This window comes from Meriones unguiculatus, chromosome 1 (genome assembly GCF_030254825.1).
Source record: "Meriones unguiculatus strain TT.TT164.6M chromosome 1, Bangor_MerUng_6.1, whole genome shotgun sequence".
Lineage (NCBI taxonomy): Eukaryota > Metazoa > Chordata > Mammalia > Rodentia > Muridae > Meriones > Meriones unguiculatus.
The window spans coordinates 139042242-139063940 of record NC_083349.1 but is presented as its reverse complement, the minus strand read 5'-3'; the positions used below and the strand labels follow the sequence as shown (position 1 = coordinate 139063940).

General features: G+C 42.0%; 1 protein-coding gene across 4 annotated transcripts in view; it reads right to left on the bottom strand.

Annotated features, from left to right (window-relative positions):
- The window catches only part of Dock4 (dedicator of cytokinesis 4), a 385661-nt gene that overhangs the window by 82567 nt on the left and 281395 nt on the right, over window positions 1–21699 (bottom strand). For all 4 annotated transcript variants that reach the window (XM_060367419.1, XM_060367426.1, XM_060367422.1 and 1 more), the window contains 3 exons: window positions 20206–20333; window positions 17621–17755; window positions 9108–9206 (listed from right to left, as the gene is read on the bottom strand). In XM_060367419.1, the coding sequence (XP_060223402.1) occupies window positions 9108–9206; window positions 17621–17755; window positions 20206–20333 (362 nt within the window). The remainder of the gene's footprint in view (window positions 1–9107; window positions 9207–17620; window positions 17756–20205; window positions 20334–21699) is intronic.

Sequence of the window (21699 nt, the reverse complement as noted above, 5' to 3'; positions counted from 1 at the left end):
TTGGATAAAGAAAGAGATGGTTTCCCGAGTCTTCCTCTTTCCTGCCCTAGAAACAATTGTTTCCAGGTCCAGTCTATCCTTCTCTTTTCCTATGTGTGTGCTTTTGTAGAAGTATGTACCAGCATTCTGCACACGTAACTTGCAGAGTCATTTTATTCTATTGCAAAGAACATTTATGTGTCCAAAGATTCTTACTTGGATTACACCAGGAACAACGGTTTCACAGGGTACCATTTGAAAACGGCATCCTGGCAGATTATTTGGTTATGTAATACACACAATATGCTACCCTTACCACTGTCACTCTGTAGAGCAAGGTTCAACACAAAAAAGAAATTGGAAAGTGCTCCTTTGGAATTTTTTTTTTCTGTAACATAAGAGGTACAGGAAAGAAAGTCTTCAAGAAAAATCTTCCAAAGCAAGAAAAGGCTCATCTTCAGGAAGGAAGGCAGAGAAGGTTGCTATGATTTGAAAAATTCTTTCCATTTGCTTACTTCCAAATATTGGGTCCTTTACTGTGTGCCCAGTACTGGGTTAGATGCCAGTATCCCTGTTTAGTTAGGACACATTCTGTTAGTTATGGAAATGGAAGAATTTAAGAAGTACTTGTGGGGTGCTGCAGAGATGGCTCAGTGGTTAAGAGAACTGGCTGCTCTTCCAGAGGTCAATTCCAAGCAACCACATGGAGGGTCACAACCATCTATCATGTAATCTGATGCCCTCTTCTGGCATGCAGGTGTACATGCAGATAGAGCACTCATATACACACAAGTAAATAAATATTGAGCCTGTTCTCCACCCTAGTTCCCCTACTTATCCCCCTCTCCTACCCAGTTTATCTCTTCATCTCCTTCCAATGCTGTTTTATTCCCCCTTCAGAGTGAGATTCAAGCTTCTCACTTGGGCCTACCTTGTTAATTATGGTTATCCTGTATTATATGGCTAGTATCTACTTTTAAGTGAGCACATACCATGTGTGTCTTTCTGCGTCTGGGTTACTTCACTCGGGATATTTTCAAGTTCCATCCATTTGCCTGCAAATTTCATGATTTCCTTGCTTTTAATTGCTGAGTAGTATGCTAGTGACACAAAGTCCAGCATACTTTCATTGACAGCCAGGTTGAGCGATTTGCCATAGGGTATCAATTTGCTCCTGCAAGAGGTCAATCCTCTGATTGAACACCATCAAGCTTCCTTTTAGTTGAGCATTAATTCCTTTATGTACAACTAAGGCATGAGCTACATTGGCTAAATGATTATTCAGGGTCTGAGCAGTCTGCCCAGTATGACTCATGGCTAATGCCCTGGTGGTAGCTCCAACAGCCGTCAATGAGATGGTAGTAACAATGGTGGCTGTAGTTCCAAGATCCCTTTTCTGTCTGAAGAGAGTCATAGCGTGAGGGGCATCAATGGGCACAGGCACCCAGTGAGGCATGCGAGTAACCAGGGCATACCTAAATTTACTAGCATTCCAGCATTGGGCAAAAAAGCAAGTATCATTACCACAATTACTTGGCTCTATCTGGCTAATAATGAATAAAAATGGGGGACATGAGAATTTTTCCTGTGCTGCAAATCTGTCTAAACAATTGTCGAGCTATATTTTAGGTAATTGGACTGGAGACTTCGATACTACGATGGAGCAGCTGGGAGTGGCCATTGTCACAGTAAATTCTACCGGAGTGGACGCAGGACTAGCCACAGGATTATCAACATGGATTGCTGCAGCCATGAATCATCTGAATGGAATGGGCGGGCATGGGAGTGTTAGCAGGCCTTCTGGTGTTGGTCTCCTTGGTTTGCCTGTGGTATATATGCAAGATTAGAGTCTCACAACAGTGTGATGCAGCCATGATCATTCAGGCCTTTACAGCCATTGAAGCAGGACATTCTCCCCAAGCATGGTTGGATACCATAAAAAGCTAAAATGATACGCTCAGGATGCGAGGCTAAGCACTGCACTCAGGGTCAGCCGCTTTGGACCCAGAGAAGAGCATGTCTGATTGCATGCGGGTTGATGCCCCAGGTCCTGCCTCTGAGAAAAAGGTATCGGACGGGTCTGATGCTCTTTGGGTGGATGACACCTAAATGAACATCTGTACAAAGTCCCAATTTATTTCTAATATCAGAGATCAGACCTCTACTCTTGCCTGATGCATCTAAAACAAAAAGGGGGAACTGTAGAGAGCTGCGGAATGCTATGCCTTAAAGATGGAGCTGGTTTCCGCCTTCCACCTTCCTGATGGTGAGTGCTCTCTGTCACGAACAACTCCACATTTGGCTAAGGCCGAGGATCTGGCTTGCTTCCATGTATGTGGACCTATCTGCAATGCCCCCGTGGCACGCCTGGGTTGGCTACCCAGAGGCTATTTAAGCTGTGGGCTGGCTTTCCCCGGGGTCCGAGGATTGTTCAATGTTCCTGAATAAACTGCATTGAAAAAAAATTGCTGAGTAGTATTCCATTGTGTAAATGTACCACAGTTTCTTTATCCATTCTTCAGCTGAGGAACATCTGGGTTGTTTCCAGTTTCTGACTATTATGAATAAAGCTGCTATGAACAGAGTTGAACAAAGGTCCTTGCAGTAGAAACATCTTTCAGATATCTGCCTGGAGTGGTATGGTTGGGTCTTGAGCAAGGGTGGGGACCAGATGTGGGAAAGCAGGGATGGGAGGCAGTAGGGCTGGGAGAGAGATGAGAAGCCGATGGGTAGGGACCTCTAGGACAAGTTGGAGACCTGCATCAGAGTAGGCTCCTGGGAGGATATGGGGTGACTCTAGCTGAGACTCTCAGCAGTGGGAGATACAGAGACTAAAGAGGCCATCCCCTATTTCTAGGCATGACTTCCAATGGAGGGAGGGGGACACCAACCCACCCACAAAACTTTTGACCCTAAAACTTAGCCTGCTAACAAGAATGGCAGGCATAAAGATATATCAGAGTTTGAGGAAATGGCCAACCAATGCCTGGCCCAACTTGAGACCCACTCTATGGGAGAGAGCCAAGCCCTGTCACAATGATACACAGCTGTGCTTGCAGATGTGAGCCAAATTAACTGTCCTCTGAAAAGCTCACCCAGCGACAGATCAAAAAAGATGCTCAGACCCACAGCCAAACATTAGACAGAGATCTGGGAATCTTCTTGAAGAGTTGGGGGAAGAACAGAGGGACCTAAAGGGAACTCCACAAGAAGACCAACAGAGGCAACTATCCTAGGCCCATGGGGGCTTATAGAGACTGAACCACCAACCAAAGAGCTAGCATGGACTGGATCTAGGCCCCCTTCACTTAAGGAGTTGATGGACAGCTTGGTCTTCATGTTCTTAGGAGCATCCTGTCCTGATGAGAACAGTGGACAGGGCACTGCTAAGGACACTCTTCTGCCACTTAGGCTAGCTGCTGTCAGATGTGACCTTACGTATTTGCTACAGCACTTAAAGGGGTAAGCCTTATAGAGGGTTTGAATTCAATAAGGGGCATTAGTAACATTTGCCACATTAAAATTTGCACTCTCAAAGTGGGATCTTGAAGTATGTCATATAAAACTATCTCCCAGGTATTCATCAATCTTTTCAAGTGGTAGAGTTATCGTTCTGTAATCAATATATGCAAAGTAAGAGAAGTCAAAATGATTGTGTGGGAGCAGGTGGCTTGTGCAGGCAGGAACTGGGTAAGAAGACTCCTTTACTAGGCATGGATTTATGTTCCAGGCTCTGCGATTATGACACAATGACACGGCTTCAACTCAACTGGCCAAAGACACCGACAATACAAAAAACAAAACAAAACAACAACAACAACCAATCACCAAACCAGTGAACAGCACGTGTCTCCTTTGAAGACTTCACCATAGAGGTTGACAGCAGGGAACAACAGCAGTAACATCAAAGCCCTCAAAACTATGCAGAGGAGTTACAGATGGTAAGCATGACGTGCTGGGACTGAACAAGTTAAATGTCTGGACTGTGTTTTGAAATGGGTGGGGGATAAGGCTGGAAGGTAGGCAGAGGGGCACTGCAATAAAGATGCTGGGCGTGGTCCAGCAGGCAGGGAGGATTGTTAGGACGTTTAAACTTGGATTAAGGCTGTTGTGGTGGTTGAGTGACCAGCAATCTCAACACTTAGGAGGCTTCAGAAAGAGGACCATGAGACCAACATCAACCCGGGGTGCCTAGCAAGTTCCAGGCCAAGCTGAGCTAATCTAGACCAGCCTTGGCTGCACAACAAGATCCTGCCACAAGAAACAAAACAGATTGGCTAGAGGCTGGGTCTGATCTGTTTTGAAAGCTCATATGTAGACAGTGGAAAGTTCCAGAATCTGTATAATCTCATGCCTACATCAAGATCCCTGGGGCTCATTATGAAAGCACATAATCAACAATGAGGATTTCAGTGCTGTATATGAAATACCAAGGATAGGGACAAAACTTTAGCCCCCAGTACAAGGTAGGCGTATAATAAAACACTACCAACTGCAGAAAGAAAAAAATACTTAATCACTACCTACTGACTACTTTTGTTCATTTTTTAAAAATGTAATATTCTACTGAAAAAAAAAATGAAACACTATAGGCGACCAGCTCTTAGGTTTCTGCTCCCTCCCACACAGTGCGCTGACACTGTGACTCACGCCACTCACGCACAAGTACCTGAGGACCAAGAAGAAATGGCAGCTGTTCAAAAGGCCGGGAGCCACTTCAACAATAGCCCTACAGGCAGCCAGCTTCTTTAAGCACAAGTGGAGCTAAAGCACTGTTAGTCTCAGTTGTTACCGAGAACTGCATTCTTCTAAAATTCAGTTTGATTTGGAGATGTATTTGGGAAAAGTTAAGACAAATCTTTCTCTGAACTGGCAAGGAAAAGGGGGGAATACAGAATAGCAAGAATATCCATTGAAACCTGAGCACGTAACCTGTCATTATAAATTTCAAATGTATCTGTCCCAAGACTCAGCAATACGACTTTCAGATCTATGAACCAAAATAAACGTCTTTCTCAATTATGCAGTCTCAGGCATTCTGTTACAGCAACAGAAGATGGATTAAGTCAGGAAGCCGACTCCTGCTTACCTCTTCTAAAGACTTACAAGTTATTTGAAATTTTAGCATACCGTCCAACATGGGTGTACATTTTCATCAAATAGCACTATACTTGGCACTTGCCTTTTAGCTACTTTGTTCAATTTCAAACCTAAATGTAGAACTAGGAACATCCAATGATCCTCCATTTATTAACTAGAAACACTTTCGTGTGTTTAAAGAGGTGACGAAGGAAATTCTCAGTAACATGAGGATAAACACTGGCTTATTGAAGTTCAGAGAAACACTGTCCTTAGGTAGCTGACCAAGGAGCAAGGACATTGATGGATTCCTTAGTTTTGCATTCAACTGGGAAAAAATGGCACCAATCAACCTTTAAAGGTGCAGAGGATAAAAAAATAATAGCTCAAGGGGGCTCAGAGGCATGCATGGCTCAAGGTTTGAGGGTCGCCATTATTGTTTATAGAAACCACATTAACTAGGTAAAAAAGTGACAGACTCATGTGATCTGAAGAGAAGCCTGAGTATTCACACTTATTAATAACAATAATATGTGCTAATGTGTGTGTGTGTCTCTCTCTGTGTTCAATGAAACTTTTTTTTTTTTAAATAATAAGCAGTTAGGCCAGATTTGGCCATGCACTACATCTGTCAATCCCTAGAAACATTTAGATTTCCCAAGGCTGACTCTGGCTCACATGCATTGCTTTTGAGAAGTAAATGAGTTGGTATTAATCACTTACATGAATGGTCCTGATTTATAGCTAAGTCTATACACAGTGTTTATTGTCAGAGGTCTTCAGATCTTTATTGTGATATCAAAATCTAAAAAAGGGCTCTAAAATGCTTTATTTTATTAGCCACTTGGCACCAAAAATCTCACCCGGATTATGCATTCCTCTGGAGGAGATGGTGCATTCTACCGCAGTTCTCACTGGAGAGCTACAGGCTAACATATGGTGTTATGCTGCACATCAGCTCTCTGAAGTTATAAAACGCGGATTTCCGAAAAACCTCTGATGCGAAGGGCTTCACATAAGGGGCCAGAGATCAATGTTATCACCTCTGGAAATTATTGCAGGAGAGTTTTAAGGGGCTCAACTGAGGTTACTTCAGCTTGGCACAAAACTGAGCCCTGGTAAGCTGACACTAGAAAATTGGCCTTCAGTAAATTAAGTCAATGGCCTCTAATTCACATTTTCTCCAGTTTCCTCTTTTTCAGTCTTATACTAGGAAAGGTGAGTTTTCATCACTCTTTTGCCATCTGCTAACTTCTCAGGAATCTTGTGGGCCAGTCCCTCACTATCTGTCTTTATCTATCTCTAACCAGCTATAATTACTAAACATCTGTCAGCCTCGGGTACATATAAATATTCCCCAGACATCCAACCTCTCTTTCAGCAGCCAGTTGCTTCATTCTTGAAAATTACAAAGATCTATCCCATGACATCCATTATTCATTCTTCAATCCATGACAGTATGGCTCCCACTCCCATCTCTACAGTGGAATTGCTCATCTGGTCCCCAGCATCCGTGGACCTTTTCATCATTCACTATTCCTTGCTCCTTGAAACTTCTGACTCTAGGCAGACCCTTTAACTCTACCCACTCCTAGATGCTCACATTTGTTCCTGGAATATCAATTATTTATAGGCTGATGGTTCCCAAATCTATAACTGCAGCCCACCCCTCTGTCTTGAACATTACATACTATCTACTAAACATTTCCTTCTCAATATCCCTTAAGTGGCTAAACTCAGCCTAAAACCTGATTTATTTTGCTCCCAAACCTGCACATTTACTCCTTCTTTATCTCCATTCTGTGAAATAGTACCAACAACCTCCTAGTGGTTAGAAAGCCTGGAATGAGCCAATGCCTCCTTTTTTTAAACTAAACTAAACAAACAAACAAACAAACTAATCAGACCCTCTTGAGCTGGAGTTGCAGACAGTTGTGAGCTTCCTGACGTGGCTGTTGGGGATTGAACTCAAGTCTTTCGAAGAGCTGTAGGTGCTCCTAGTATCTCAGCTATTTTTCTAGCCCCCTCCTTCACCTTTAAAAAAATTTAAGGGTTGGAGAGAGTTTTAACATTTTTTTTTATGGGTCATTAAGTTCTGTCAATTCGAATTCCCAAATTTATTAAGACTCTGCCTCTATGACTGCCTCTATTTCAGGCTTCCTAGTGCACTTTCTATTGCTATGATAAATACCATAGCCAAAAGCAATTTGGAGAGGAAAGGGTTTATTTTAGTTTACATGTGATAGTCTATCATTGAGGGAAGCCAAGGCAAGAACTCAAAGTAGGAAATGGAAGCAGAAGCCAACAGAGGAACACTTCTTTGTGGCTTCCTCCCTGCGGCTTATTCAGCCATCTTATCTAGCCCAGGTCTCCCTGCTTAGGGACAGGACCACTCACAGTGGCCAGGGCCCTCCAACACAACAACTTAAAAACTGCCTCATAGACATTGGCCACAGCCCAATCTGACCTGGCCACTTTCTCAACTGAGGGTCTTTCTTCCTAGGTGACTCTGGCTTCCATCAAGTTGACAGCTGAAATTAACTCTGACATAAAGCACAGCCATTTCTAGCTTAGATTATCACAGCAAATTCCTTACATGGTTCTGTCTCCTGTTTGGGCCTTGGCTAATCCACTTTCAGTTGTGCAACTAGACAAATGTGATCACGTAACTCCCTTCTTTTTTTAAATTGTGTTTCAACTTTATTGCTTTATAGACATTGTAATGTTTTGTATGACATCTATGTGGCTCATAATGAAGAACTGTTCACTTATCTGTTATTTCTATAAATGGGAGAGCTCTGAGAGGGCCTGCCTGTGCAGCTGCTGCGGGTCTGTGCTGCTGCTCCCCCTGCTGCTCCTGCTGGTCCCTGCTGCCGCGTTTACTATTATTGGATTGCTAGTTTGCTGGATTGCTGGATAGTCTGATGAAGGCTGGACTTAGCCCTAGGAACCCAAAGGCCCTAATCATCAGAAAGTAGTCTAAAGAGGTCTCCTTTCTCCTCTAACCTTCTTTTTTCCCTTTTGCCGTCGTAGTGTCGGAGGTTTGGAGGCGTTGGAGTGGAGAAGGGTGGTAGATATAAAAGCCCAATAAAATAGCCAAAAAAATAAAATACGCCTACACTCTTCCCACAACCTCTCTTCTCTCCCAGATGCATTCCTCTTCTTTCCCTTCAGAAAAGAGCAGGCCTCCCAGGGATATCAACCAAGCATGGCATAGAAAGATACAATAAACATAGGCACATACCCTCATTTCAAGGCTGGATGAGGCAACTGGTAGGATTTTTCCCTTCTTAAAATTATCCTTTAAAATAAAGCCCGTACCCACTCCCAGATCTTTATGTCTTAGGATACTGTTTCTCAAGGCTGCTTTATATTCTAGACAAACACCTAGGGATGTGCCCTCAGAGCAATGAACCAATTAGAGCTTTAAACACCAAGAAATTTAAACCTCAGTGGCTGGAGGCTGGGAAAGTCACATAAAACAAAACAAAACAAAACAAACAAACAAACACCCCCCCCCAATAATCCAATAAATGTTTAAAAAAGAAAAACAAACAAAACCAAAACCACCAATAGGGTATGTGCTATGTCAGGGCATTGAAGTGACATTTCATTTATTTGCTCAGTTAGCCATTCATTTTTCAGTCCTATTTGAATGCTGAGCAAGAGCTTTTCTTCTAAGCTGCACGTGCAGCTCAAGCTGCAGGTTAATTATGAGCATAGTTCTGCATCTACACTCAGCCAAAACTTCCCTTGGAAAGCTTTTTGTTTCTACTTTCCATACTTTGATGAGATCTGATTAAAATCTGATGAAATGTGATCAAAATCTTTCTCAAAAATAATGGCTTATAGCTTTGTTTAATTAAAAAAAAAACAAAAACCAAAAAAAAAAAAACAACTCAAGAGCCAATATAGAAAAGATCTGTTAAGACAACTGAGAAAACGCACAGCTTAATGGGAAGAAGCAGAACAACTGCCAAAGGACCATTCTGAACAGCGAAGCTGAAGGAAAGGGAAAGTGGAGGAGAAAAAATGTGAATAGCACTTACCCTTAGCTCTTCTTTTGTATTGAAACTATTCAGAAGTTGCTGATAATGTCTATCTGTCATTTGTCGTAATAGGGAAAGGAGACAGGCAACAAATTCCCCCTAGGGGAAAAAAAAACACATTTTAAAAGAAGGGCATAAAAAAACCATCACTAACAGTATGAAAGCATGCACTGGTCTCAAAGAGAACACTTTACAAAGTTGCAATGGTTTCAAATTTAACCTGTGGTGTCTTTTTTTTTTTTTTTTATTAACTTTTTTTTAATCAAAGACAGAGTTTCTCTGCGTAGCCTTTGTTATCCTGGACTTGATTTTTAGAGCAGGCTGGCCTTGAATGCACAGAGATCCGCCTGCCTCTGTCTCCCTGCATGCTGGGACCACAGGGGTGTGCCACCACACCTGGCTGTCTTCTTAATCTCTGCTATGTTCACATTCCTTTTCTGAATTCACAAGATCCTCTTCAACTCATCAGCACACTGGTCTTTTGACTCTCCAGGCAAAAACAAAGCCATGTAATGCACAATGTTGGTTTCATTCTCCCTCTAGGAAACGGTTTTTACTTAACAGCCACACTTTGTGTTTGAACTCTATGTGCCTGACTCCTATGATATCCACATGAAATGAAAAAGCCATCCTTACATTGGGAGTGCTAAAAATTGATAAAACTTGAATTTTCTAATACACTTCTAACTTGAAACTACTGTTTTTAATGCAACCATTTTTACCTTACCTTCTTCTAAACAGAGAAATTATATAAAGCAATGCAAGCACAACAGGAGAGGCAGCTGCTGGCTAACAGGGCGCACAGAAGCTCACTGTAATTGAGACACTGGTTTGCACATACATGGAAGACTACAGTATCATATGAAGACTGGAGACTGAAAGACCCGAAAGCAGATTCTGCAGCCCAGGCAGCGGGGCTAGCTCCTCAAATGTCTTTCTGCCAGTTTCCACAAGAACCTCTACAACACCACTTAATGGTTATGTTAGAGAAGTCTGAGAGTCCTGGTGTCCCTATGTGCTGCAGTTCTGCTCTCTGTTTCCTAACTTGGCATGATGTGGACGGCCACCAGGGTGAGCTCCCACTGCCAGGGAGACCCAGCCACCCTGCCACTCCTTCCCTCTGAAATCCTGAACCCAAACAAGTCTTTCCTCCTACAGACTGTTTGTTAGGTATTCTGCGACAATGATATGAAATAAGTGATTCTGCAAAAGCTGCAGAATGGCCGGCTATCATGACTGCTGCAGATACCAGTAAAGCCTCAAGCCATGCAGCTTCCGCAGGCAGCAGGAGAAGCGGTGGCCACACCAGCAAAGGGCTGGCAGGAGCTCCCTCCTGGCAGCCATTGCTGTGATAGTGGCTACAGCAGTGAGAGACAGCTGAGAAGTAACAATTGCTCCAAGGGGGGCACAAGAGTAGTAAAGTTGAGACAAAGGGAGAGAGAGTGGAAAGCAGAGGCTGGAGAACAGAAGGCTGCTAAGAGCCCAGGAAGAGAACTGCAAGCCAAGGCTACTGACAAGGTTCCAGAGAGCTGTCAAGTCTTTACGGCAGATGGGCTCAGGCAAGCCAAGTCCAGACGCTCTAACCCTGCATACACAGGAGGGTTAAGGCATCCTGACTCCCCAGACACAGGAGGCAATCTAGAGGGCGAGGAGTCCTGCTCCCTGGGACTCACATGAGAACTGGGACACTTGAGGGTATCCCCTGCTACTGCTCCCAACTGAGTGTCGCAGCCACTCTCCCTCAGACCCTGAGGATCAAATGCTGGCCAGGGCCAGCGTTTGCAGAGCTTCTCCTTGCTGAGCATGGTTTCTGTCTACACAGAGCAAGATGATCTCAGCCAGCTGAACAAGAACAGGGGATGGAGACGGTACACTAATTGACTTTTGAGTGATGGACATATTCACTATCTTATTTATTGTGATGGATCTTAGGTAAACATAATATATCAAGCTGTATTTAAAAAAATATAACATTTATCCTATTTCAAATATATTGTAGTCCACATCAACAAAAACTTTGTAAAAGGCATTGCTAACACAATGATTTATGGGAAGACATGTATAAGTTACTAGACTTTGCACTGTCAAGTTCATTCTTCATTAGTCTCGTGTTGGATGGACACTATCAAACAATCTGGTTTCACAGCCAGCAAATGGCAAAGCTTGCGTGAATGTCATGACTTTAGTTCTAGAAGCCTGTACTCAGTGGCTTTCTTTTCTGCTTTCAGATTGATTTTATGTAAGCAACACACTTGGATTGAAGGGGCAGGGTTAATGGTTCATATATAAATACATAAGAACCTATCTAATGATAATACTTTTCAATGTATTATGTCTAGTCTTAAAAGACAAATTAGCTGGTAGAGGTTCAATCAGTTTTTCTCCTTGGTTTCTCATATAGAATACAAAATATTCTAACTCATTTGCCACATTATTAATATACTTAAGTACTTATTCTGATACATCCTATAAGTATTAAAATACTTTCAAGTTTGAAAAACTACACATTATAGATCATAATTTTAGGAACAAGGAAAAAGAGCAAAAAACATTCAATAGCTTATTATAATTGATGTACATAGATGAACTCTGAATTCAAACCATTAATGATATCTGTTGTGTCTGGGCTAGACTCACTGAAAATAACTTATCATTATGGCATACAATTTCTGGCACATTTATTATATACTATTATTCTCAACACTTAGAATTCACCATCATTTGCCCACAAAATCTATTTTGGAATTTCAAGTCCTTGTCCAGAAAATTAGATGTATTATATTTTACTTCTATCTTTTTCTACTATAATGTGATTTTCTTTACTTTTAAGATCCTTTAATAATATTTACATGATTTCTCATAATTTGTTTAAAAATAATAGTTTAAAAAATCATTGGCCAAGATTCATTTACTTGACAAACTGCCTTTAAGATTCAATAGTCTTAAACATGGTATATACTCACTTATATAGACCTATAAGATATGATAAACATAAGGAAATCTATACACCTAAAAAAGATAATCAAGAGAGCAGACATGGGGTAAGATGATCAATCTTCGTTTAGAAAGACAGATGGGATGTGCATTGAACATATGACAGGAGTCTACTGAGCACATCTGAAAGACTCTAACTAGCAGTGTTTTCAAAGCAAAGACTCATGAACCAAACCTTTGGCAGAGTACAGGAAATCATAAGAAAGATTGGGAGTTAGTCTGATACAGAAAGGATAGGAGCTCCACAAGGACCAAATATATCTGGGCACAGGGTCTTTTCTGAGACTGACATTCAACCAAGGACCATGTATGGATATAACCTAGAACCTCTGCTCAGATGTAGCCTGTGGTAGCTCAGTAACCAATTGGTTTCCCAAAGTGAGGGGAACAAGGACTATCTCTAACAGGAACTCAATGACTGGCTCTTTGGCCTCCCCACCCCCCAAGGGAGGAGCAGTCCTGTTAGGCCACAGAGGAGGGCTTTGCAGCCAGTCCTGAAGATACCTGATAAAATAGGATCAGATGAATGGGGAGGAGGTCCCCCCCATTAGTGGACTTGGAAAGGGGCATGGTGGAGATGAGGGAGGGAGGGAGGGAGGGACTGGGAGGGAATGAGGGATCGGGACACGGCTGGGATACAGAGTTAATAAAATATAACTGGTAAGAAAAAATAAAATTAAAAAAAAAGATTCAATAGTCTTCAGCGGCTTGTAATCATTTTGTGTACAGAATACAATGTGTATTTCTATCAATAACTGTCAAGAATATTTTATGTCTACATCAGAAAACTTCAGAAAAGTTCCATTAAATATATGCCTGTGTTTTGTTGTTGTTTTGGTTTGCTTTTTGTTCAGGTATTTCCTAGATACTGCTACCCTTCTGAAGACTTAAGACAGGCATGCTAGAGAATCTTAACCAGGGCCAGGGCCAGCCGAGTCACCCACTACACATGCTACTTAACACAGTCATGTGCAAAGGAACATTTACACATTGTAGAAAACTCCGGAGACAATTAGTTGAGGGTGTGAGACAAATGGCCATTTATGTTGCTTTATAAAATATGCTATGTACAATTAGATGTTTAAAAAAAACCAATTAAACTTTGAAAACTAATTGTAGAGCAAGAAAAGAAACAACTTTTTTTTTTTAAATAGTAAAAATACTACTACTACTAGCTGGTGGCACGTACCTTAAATCCTAGCACTGGGGAGGCAGAGGCAGAGGCAGGTAGATATCCGAGTTCAAGGCTGGGCTAGTCTACAGAGTGAGTTCCTGGACAGTCAGGGCTACACATAAAAAATCAGACAAAACAAAACTACCATTGTCTGGAATTGTGATCCTGGAAGCAGTCCTCATGCTGGGGTTCCTAAGAGGCAGGACACCAACGTGGCTGTCAGAGCTCTGGAAAATGCCATCCTGCCATGCCTGCAGAAACGGATTTCTTTCCAGTGTGCTCATTTAGCAAGGGCACTGGGTGAGGCATGTGTCTGTGAGACCTGTGAGGTGTGCACTGTAGACATGCCATGTGGAAACTCCCTGCTCATACAGCCTATTCTTTATGGAAAATGAGGAGGTGTTGCCTCCATCGTCATGTTCAGAGACAGCCTGCTGTGTGAATGATCAAGGTGATTCTCACAACAGAATTAAGGTGTAGCCATGTGACTTTGTAGCAATGGTAATGTTAGTGTAAACTGCAACTGAAACAAAAACTAAGGCTATAATTTATTAATGGGGGGCACTGTTTACATGCTCTTACAAATTTAACCAAATCCTCATATTAGCTTTGTGATAAGAATAAGTACTTTCTGTTTTAAAGACAAAGACACACTTAGAAAATTAGTCCCTTTATGAATTTCCTGCAGTTAGTAAAATAGAAAAGAAAGACTCAAACTAGGTCTCCCTTAATATGCTAAAAGTATGTCTGAAGGCTCAAAACCAAGGTTGCCAAGAAACTTGGATATATTTCATAAAAAATTTCACCCCACTAACTTCAAGAATGTTGTTCTTCACACAACAAAGATAACACTCACTAATTTGGAGGCAGATTCTCTTAATCTGATTATCTGTCCATCTGTCTATCTATCTACCTACCTATCTATCATCTATCTAAATATCTAATCTCTCATCTATCTATCTAAATATCTATCTATCATCTATCTAAATATCCATCTATCTAATCAATCTATCATCTATCTATCTATCTATCTATCTATCTAATCCATCTATCATCTGTCTAAATATCTATCTACTTACCTACCTATCTATCACTTATCTAAATATCTATCTAATTTATTATCTATCTCTATCATCTATCTAAATATCCATATCTCTAATTAATCTATTATCTATCTAATCTATCTATCATCTGTCTAAATATCTTTCTAACTTTCTCTCTCTCTCTGTATCCATCTATCATCTATCTGTCATGCATGCCTTTGTCATATGCATGGTGAAGCCAGAGGACAATTTGTGGGAAATGGTTTTGTCTTTCACAATGTGGGTCTTGTGGATCAAACTCCGGTCCTTAGAGATCATGGACAGGGTTGACCATTTCAGGTCCAGCCAGAGTAACACAGAGACTTCAACCCTCAGGTGTCAAGGAGGCCAGAGGCCTTCCACTGTATCTTCACATACGTTGTCACCTGCCTTCTTTCTCCCTAGCTGAGTGGTATCACATAAATCTAGCCAAAACAAAAGCCTTCCATAAAACCCACAACCACATAATACAGAAACATTTAGATTTCAAAAGAAAATAATTCAAGAATCAAGGTTTCAAATCAAATGGAATAAGACTAATGACAGATGTCAACATCAAGAGCAGAGGGCCCTGGAATGATGCAGCACATAAAAACCAAGGCAAAAACGGTTCACGGATCTAAGTGTTAGTTACACAATTGTAGTACTTTGAGGAAAAATATGACTAGATAAAAGCATTCTCAAACAAAATCAAATCATGGTTCACCAAAGGACAATTTAATAATCTGGATATCATTAGGATGAGAAATCTTTGCTTTTGTAGTCTCTGCTGGGAGTTAGAAAACAAGCGACAGGGGGAGAAAATACAGAAACAATGATCACACCTCGGCAGGGAGAGAGCCATTCGGCTGGAAAACAGTGCAAGACATGAAGAGGCTTCTCTTAGGAGGTGATGTGGATGGCAAGAGTGTAAGCAGGGTAACGCCACATGTCAGGAAGGAGGAAATTAATCCCTCAGCGAGAGGGGGCTGCACAGCTCTCAGAACACACCCAGACACTTACACAGGCACACAGGAAACGTGACACCACATGCTGACAAGGGTGTTGAGAAATTACATCATACTGTGTACAGGTAGGAATGTAAAGTGACTTTGCCACTGGGGAAAAAAGTTTGGCTGTTCCTTAGGAAACAGAGCACGTAGCTACCCTGTGATTTGGAGGCCAAATCCCTGGGAATTTCTAGTGAAAACTGGAGAATCATGTCCATGTAAAATCTAAATAAATGTACATGTTTATGCTAGCTTTCTCAACACTACACAAACTCTGTAAATAACCCCACAGATCATACTGTGGTATATCTGCACCATGGAATAATACTCAGCAATGAAGAGGGAAACAGGGTATACACAACCACTTGGATGAATCTTCACAGAACTATGCTGTTCGTCTTTTTTTTTTTTTTTTTTTTTTTTAAGCCAAAGTCACCTGTGCTAAGATTCTATACATATAACTTTACCATGGAGCCATCTTTCTAGTTCTGGGATTTCTTTCTTTCTTTCTTTCTTTTTCTTTCTTTCTTTCTTTCCTTCTTTCTTTCTTTCTTTCTTTCTTTCTTTCTTTCTTTCTTTCCTTTCTTTCCTTCCTTCCTTCCTTCCTTCCTTCCTTCCTTCCTTCCTTTCTTTCTTTCTTTCTTTCTTTCTTTCTTTCTTTCTTTCTTTCTTTCTTTCTTTCTCCTTCCTTCCTTCTTTTTCAAAATTATATATGTATTTATATAAATTATATGTATATAAATATATAATTTAAAATCTTAGTTTATTAAGACAGTTTAACTTGTAGCAGCGATTTGGATGAAGAATGTCTCCCATGGGCTCATGTATTTTAGTATTAGTCTCCAGATGTTGGCGCTGTCTGGGGGCGCTATGAACCTTTTCAGAGTGGAGGCTGAGAGGAAGAGGTGTATCACTGAGGGCAGGCGTTCAGAGTTTATAGCCTCATCTTCTATTTTTTTTTTCTCTCACATAGGAAACAAAGAGAAGCCATAATATTTACACAAAGGACCTGTAATGTTAGAAAGAATGCCCTGACAATATTAGGAGACAAAGAACCTCCAAAGCTACCACTGAATTTGTTTTGTGTTGCCCATTTACAGCTGGGCATGGGGCCTGCCCTTAAGAGTGCTGCGTTTCCCCACTGAGACTCCCTTGAAGAAAACTAATTTTTCATTTGCAAGTGTTCATCAGATGGAGACAGCTTCCAGGTTGGAATGGGGGCGTCTGTCCACTTACCCTCTTAGCTCTAGTACCCTTCTGGTGCAGACCCGTGCAGGCCCTGTGCGTGCTGCCCCAGTCTCTGTGAGTTGCTTTGTGTGTCAGTTCCATTGTGTCTAAAAGCTTTTGATACCTTAGTGTCCTTCATCATCTCTGGCTCTTACACTCATTCTTTCTCCTCTTCCACGAAGTTCCCTAAGGATCCCAGACTTCTTAATTTTTAAATAAAAATGAAAATTATTTGTGTCTAGACTTTAACATTCTCAAAGCACCACAGCAAAATCTGTGAAGCTGACAGCAAGTGCTTAATTAACACTTGTGTACGTAGTTTACAGTATTAGAGGACCTACGGCCACAGCCACACATGATAGCTCTTGCTTAGAAGATAAACACAAACCTTTTAAAATTCAACATCCTGTGATTTTTTAAAACAAACATTCTATGTCTACTGATAACTTGATGGTAAAGCACTTACCATAAATAAACAGAGCATATATGTGTAAACACATGCATACTGTAAAGATGCATATTCTAAAATATCTGATATATTATTTCTTAATACTTTGCCAGAATCATGTTATGTTAGCATCCTAAGACAGTCAAGCTTAAAAGTGCCTTGGAATTTGTCAATCTTCTGATTTACCACTATCAAACTGAAAAGTGAGAAGGTCAAGGTCCTGATAAGTCAGGGTGAAAAATCCAGGATTTGCACACAGGGCCTCTGATTCCAGTTGCTTTTCCCCAGTGCCTTATTCTTTAGACAAGTTGGAGAATTAAACATTACCAAGTTGACTGGGGATATGAAACCCATAGATTAACTTAAATATAGAAAAGCAATGATACCAAAGTCACACTTCTGAAGTTCAGACTTGCTTGTGATAGCTTTTGCCTCCAGGCTCCCTAGCTTAGTTTTCCTATAGTGAAAACAACCTCCTGTGCTCCAGCTCATCGTGGGGACCACGTTTCCCACGGGCACACTGCAGTTTATTGCCAAGGGAAACGCAGCTATAAGAAGACAACCAGGCCCCTGCGTGAGCCTTGTGCTTATGGTCTTACGGTGACATCCTGGAACTGCAGCCGCATGGCAGAGCTGGATGCTTGAGGCCGACTGGTGATCTCCAGGATGGTCCTGAGCAGGATATCCAGCAAGCTGGCCACAATAACGTCTATTTCCTCCAGCACGGACTTTTCCTTAGGAGAAAGCAAAACTGTGCTCAGGAGACTGGTGCTGCATGCACAGAATCTATCCTCAAACCCAGAATCAAAGACTCAGGGAACTCAAGACAATGAGAGATGTAGACCTCAACTGAAAAAAATGGGCTCGTGGAGAAACAGAGCTTCAGAGAATCCATGTCTTGCTCCAAAGCACACCATTTGGCCACACAATGTAAGACTGAGATATAAACAAAAAAGGTGCAGCAATGTTGTGTAAAACACCAATTCTGTGGCCAGCCTTGCTCTAAGGAACCCGTGGCCTTAAGCGACTCAGAGAGCCGCTCTGGGCTGTAGTCTTCTCTCACAGATGACCTCCTTAAAGCCTCACTGTGCTTATACTGAGTCTTCCCAGAATGGCAGTCTGACAGATCATTTTCCAAGGCTGGCTTTCGTGCAAATGACTGTTTCCACAGAAGCGGGTTTCTAAAAAGCCTCCAGGTAACATAAGGAACGGGAAAGCCATCTAGATGAGTATCCTTGGTCCCTGAGGGCCCTGGTCAGTAACCACAGGAGCGGTTTGCTTTCCTGAAATGGCTGAAACTCTCCACATTCCAGGACTCCAGAGGGAGTATCTACACTGCATTGCAAAGAAGACATGGGTTCTTAACATAATTGCATGGGGGAAAACTTCTGTGTACAGTGGCTCCCCGCAAAGATACTGTCAGAAAGTATATTTTGAAGAAACCTATTGGATATAGGATATTATGTATACATTTACATACATACATATTCATACATATACATAAACATATATATATATATATATATATAAATATTTTTAATGATAAACTTTATGGCTTGTAAGAAAACTCCCAAAGTTTCCCCCAGTGACCTTGTTTCTGTTCTAAATTTTTCATGAGTTAAGTCCTGATTTAGCTAAAACCTGACTGCAATTTCAAAATTTAAATAGGGGAAAAAGACAAAGAAATCATCTCTAGTCACTGTTTGCTTTCTGTCTGTCTTGTGACCTGGCTAGTAACCTGACAGAACCTTCCAGTCAGGCCCAGCCTGTCCCTTTGTGGTCAAATGGTCAAAGAGGGATTTTCAAGGGAGGGCCAGTGCCTTCTCCCTGCCCTCACTGCTCCAGCTCATTCCTCTCTCCACTGGGCTTGGACTGCAGGGTGACAGCAAACTGTCCCCCGCCATGTACGCCCTGCTCATCAAGCTCTCAGATGCAGAATGCACAGCTTCCCTAAAATGTCACCCATTCCACACCAGCAGGGCGCTCTCTCCACCACCTCCAGGCCATTCCCACGCCTGCTCCTCAGAAGCAGATCATAAACACAAAAAGAAGGGGCAACACTGTTCGGACTTTCCTGCAGAGCTGGCAAGCCCCAGGCTCAGCACTCAATTTCAAATTCTCTGTGACTGGTACCGATGAGCCCAGTGTTTAATCGCTATGGACTGACATGAAGAGAACAGACTTACTTCCTGTTCAGATTTCGTGTCAGACTCCAGAGCTGAGAGCAGGAATCCCAGACATTGTTCCATTTATTTATTAATTTTTAATTTTTATTAATTACAGTTTATTCACTTTGTATCCCAGCTGTAGCCTCTTCCCCTACTCCCTCCCAATCCCACTCTCCCTCTTCTTCTCCCATGCCCTTCCCCGAATCCGATGATAGGGGAGGTCCTCCTCCCCTTCCATCTGACCTTAGTTTATCAGGCCTCATCAGTACTGGCTTCTTTGTCTTCCTCTGAGGACTGGTAAGGCTGCTCCCCCTCAGGTAGAGGTGATCAAAGAGCCAGCCCATGCCCATGGCAGCTCAGTGTCCAAGAGGGTTCCCCAATAATAGGAACATTGTCCCATTTATAAGGAAGCACACCATTGTTCTCACTCTGTGCTGTACTAACACACAATAATTACACTGTGTCAAGAGTCAGACAAAACAGAAATCCTCAGCGCCATAACAGACTACTGTTAGGCTGTGTGAATGTTCTACTGCAAGGTACTCCTAATTTCCTGAGGGCTGTCCTTTCATTCTGTAATCAGCATGGGACCTGGCCCAAGGGCCATGGCCAAGTTCTGAGCCTTATCATGTGGCCTTTCCCAGAGCAGGCCCAAACCACCATACTCTGCATGCAGTAATTTACTTTTGCCACAGAGCGAGTTCATCTCATCAAGATTAAAGACACATATGGGAGGCTTTGAGATTTCTAATTTTTCTCACTTGGTATTCAGTTCTTCCTGGAAACACAACTTTAGGAAGCCAGGTTATTCAAGGTTACACTAATCCCACAGTTTTGTTTTGTTTTGTTTTTGCTTTTTTAATTCCTTCTGAGGAAACTCAGGAAGTCCAGCCTGGCTGAAAATGAGGCACGTCTCTGAGTGCTTCTCCTTGGAGTGACTTCTCTGAAGACATTTAAGATGTTATTTGCAGAAGCCGTTCAATGAGAACCTCACACTCTGACCCGCATGTACTTACCGAGCTGTTTTTCTTGATGAGGCAGAAGACGTTGCTAAGGATACGTGCGCACATGATCAGGTCCTTCTGTTCTTGCAAGTGAATGTGGAGGTGATGTAGCACAACAGGAAGCAGAATGTACCGCGAGTCTGCGAGAGAGGAGCAGCAGTGTCCCACCAGCCTCAGCTGAGCCCTTGACGTCATAATTCCACTGTGATTGTTAAACTATTAGCACACGCTGTTATAGCGGTGGTGCTGCTATGAGTTTTATACTGAAAAAGAAGCACTTTGTCCCAATGCACCATTCCTACAGTCAGGAGGCCTTTGCTTCCTATCTCTCCCCCACCTGAGGGTGTTTCACCTCCACATTTCTAAGTCAAATGCTTCTCTTGCTGTTCCCTGCACTCCTCCAAAGCAGACCATCTACAGTGTCTACGGTAGAAGGGGACATAGCTTCTTACCTCTTGCCCTGCTCCTCGGTTTCTCGAGAGTTACAGCACAGCTTCTGGTTAATATTAGAAGTATGCTCCCTTTCTACCATTGTGATTGCCAGTCCTCGCTACAAGACCTTATTTTTGCTTTGTTTTTCTCTTTCAGCATTCAGAGTTGCTGAGGAATTATTGTCATCCTTAGAATTTGTGTATTTAATACTAAGCACCTTGCCTTGGCCCTTTGAACCTGTAAAGCAGTGGTTCTCAATCTGTGAGTTCTGACTCCTTTGGGGGTTGAAAGACCCTTTCACAGGGGTTGCCTAAGACCATCAGAAAACATAAATATTTACAATTATGAGTCTTAACAGTATTAAAATTACAGTTATAAAGTAGCAGCAAAAATAATTTTATGGCTGTGGGTCAGGTCATACCATTAGGAAGGTTGAGAACTACTACTGTAAAATGTCCTTTACTTGGGGAAGCTATCCTGAATTTCTTCCAGCTGAGACTTCAAATATATTCTAACAGTGTGTGGTAATTTGAAGAGAAATAGCTCCCATAGACTCATGTGTTTGAATTCTTAGCCATAGGGAATGGCACTATTAGGAGCTGTGGCCTTATTGGAGAATGTATGTCACTGTGGAGGCGGGCTTGGAGGTCATATATGCTCAAGCTACACCCAGTGCGGCACACCATCCCTTCTACTGCCACAGATTAAGATGTTAGCACCGTCAGCTCCTTCTCCAGCACCATGTCTGCCTGGTCACTGCCAGGCTTTCCACCATGATGAAAATGGACTAAACCTCTAAAACTGTAAGCTAGCCCCAGTTAAATGCTTTCCTTTATAAGAGTTGCCTTGGTCATGGTGTCTCCTCACAGCAGTGAGACCCTAGATAGAGAGCATGACTCTCTCGATTTTGCCTTACCTATCTTTCCATGTTGTATGGCATTTTTCTGGTGACTTCCATACTTTATCTCCTACACTTCCCTACTTAATTTCTTAGTTATGTTATCTCACGGCTCATTTCTTTGCTCAGGTCCAGTGTCACAGGCTTGGACTCTCTGCAGTATCACATCTAGTCTT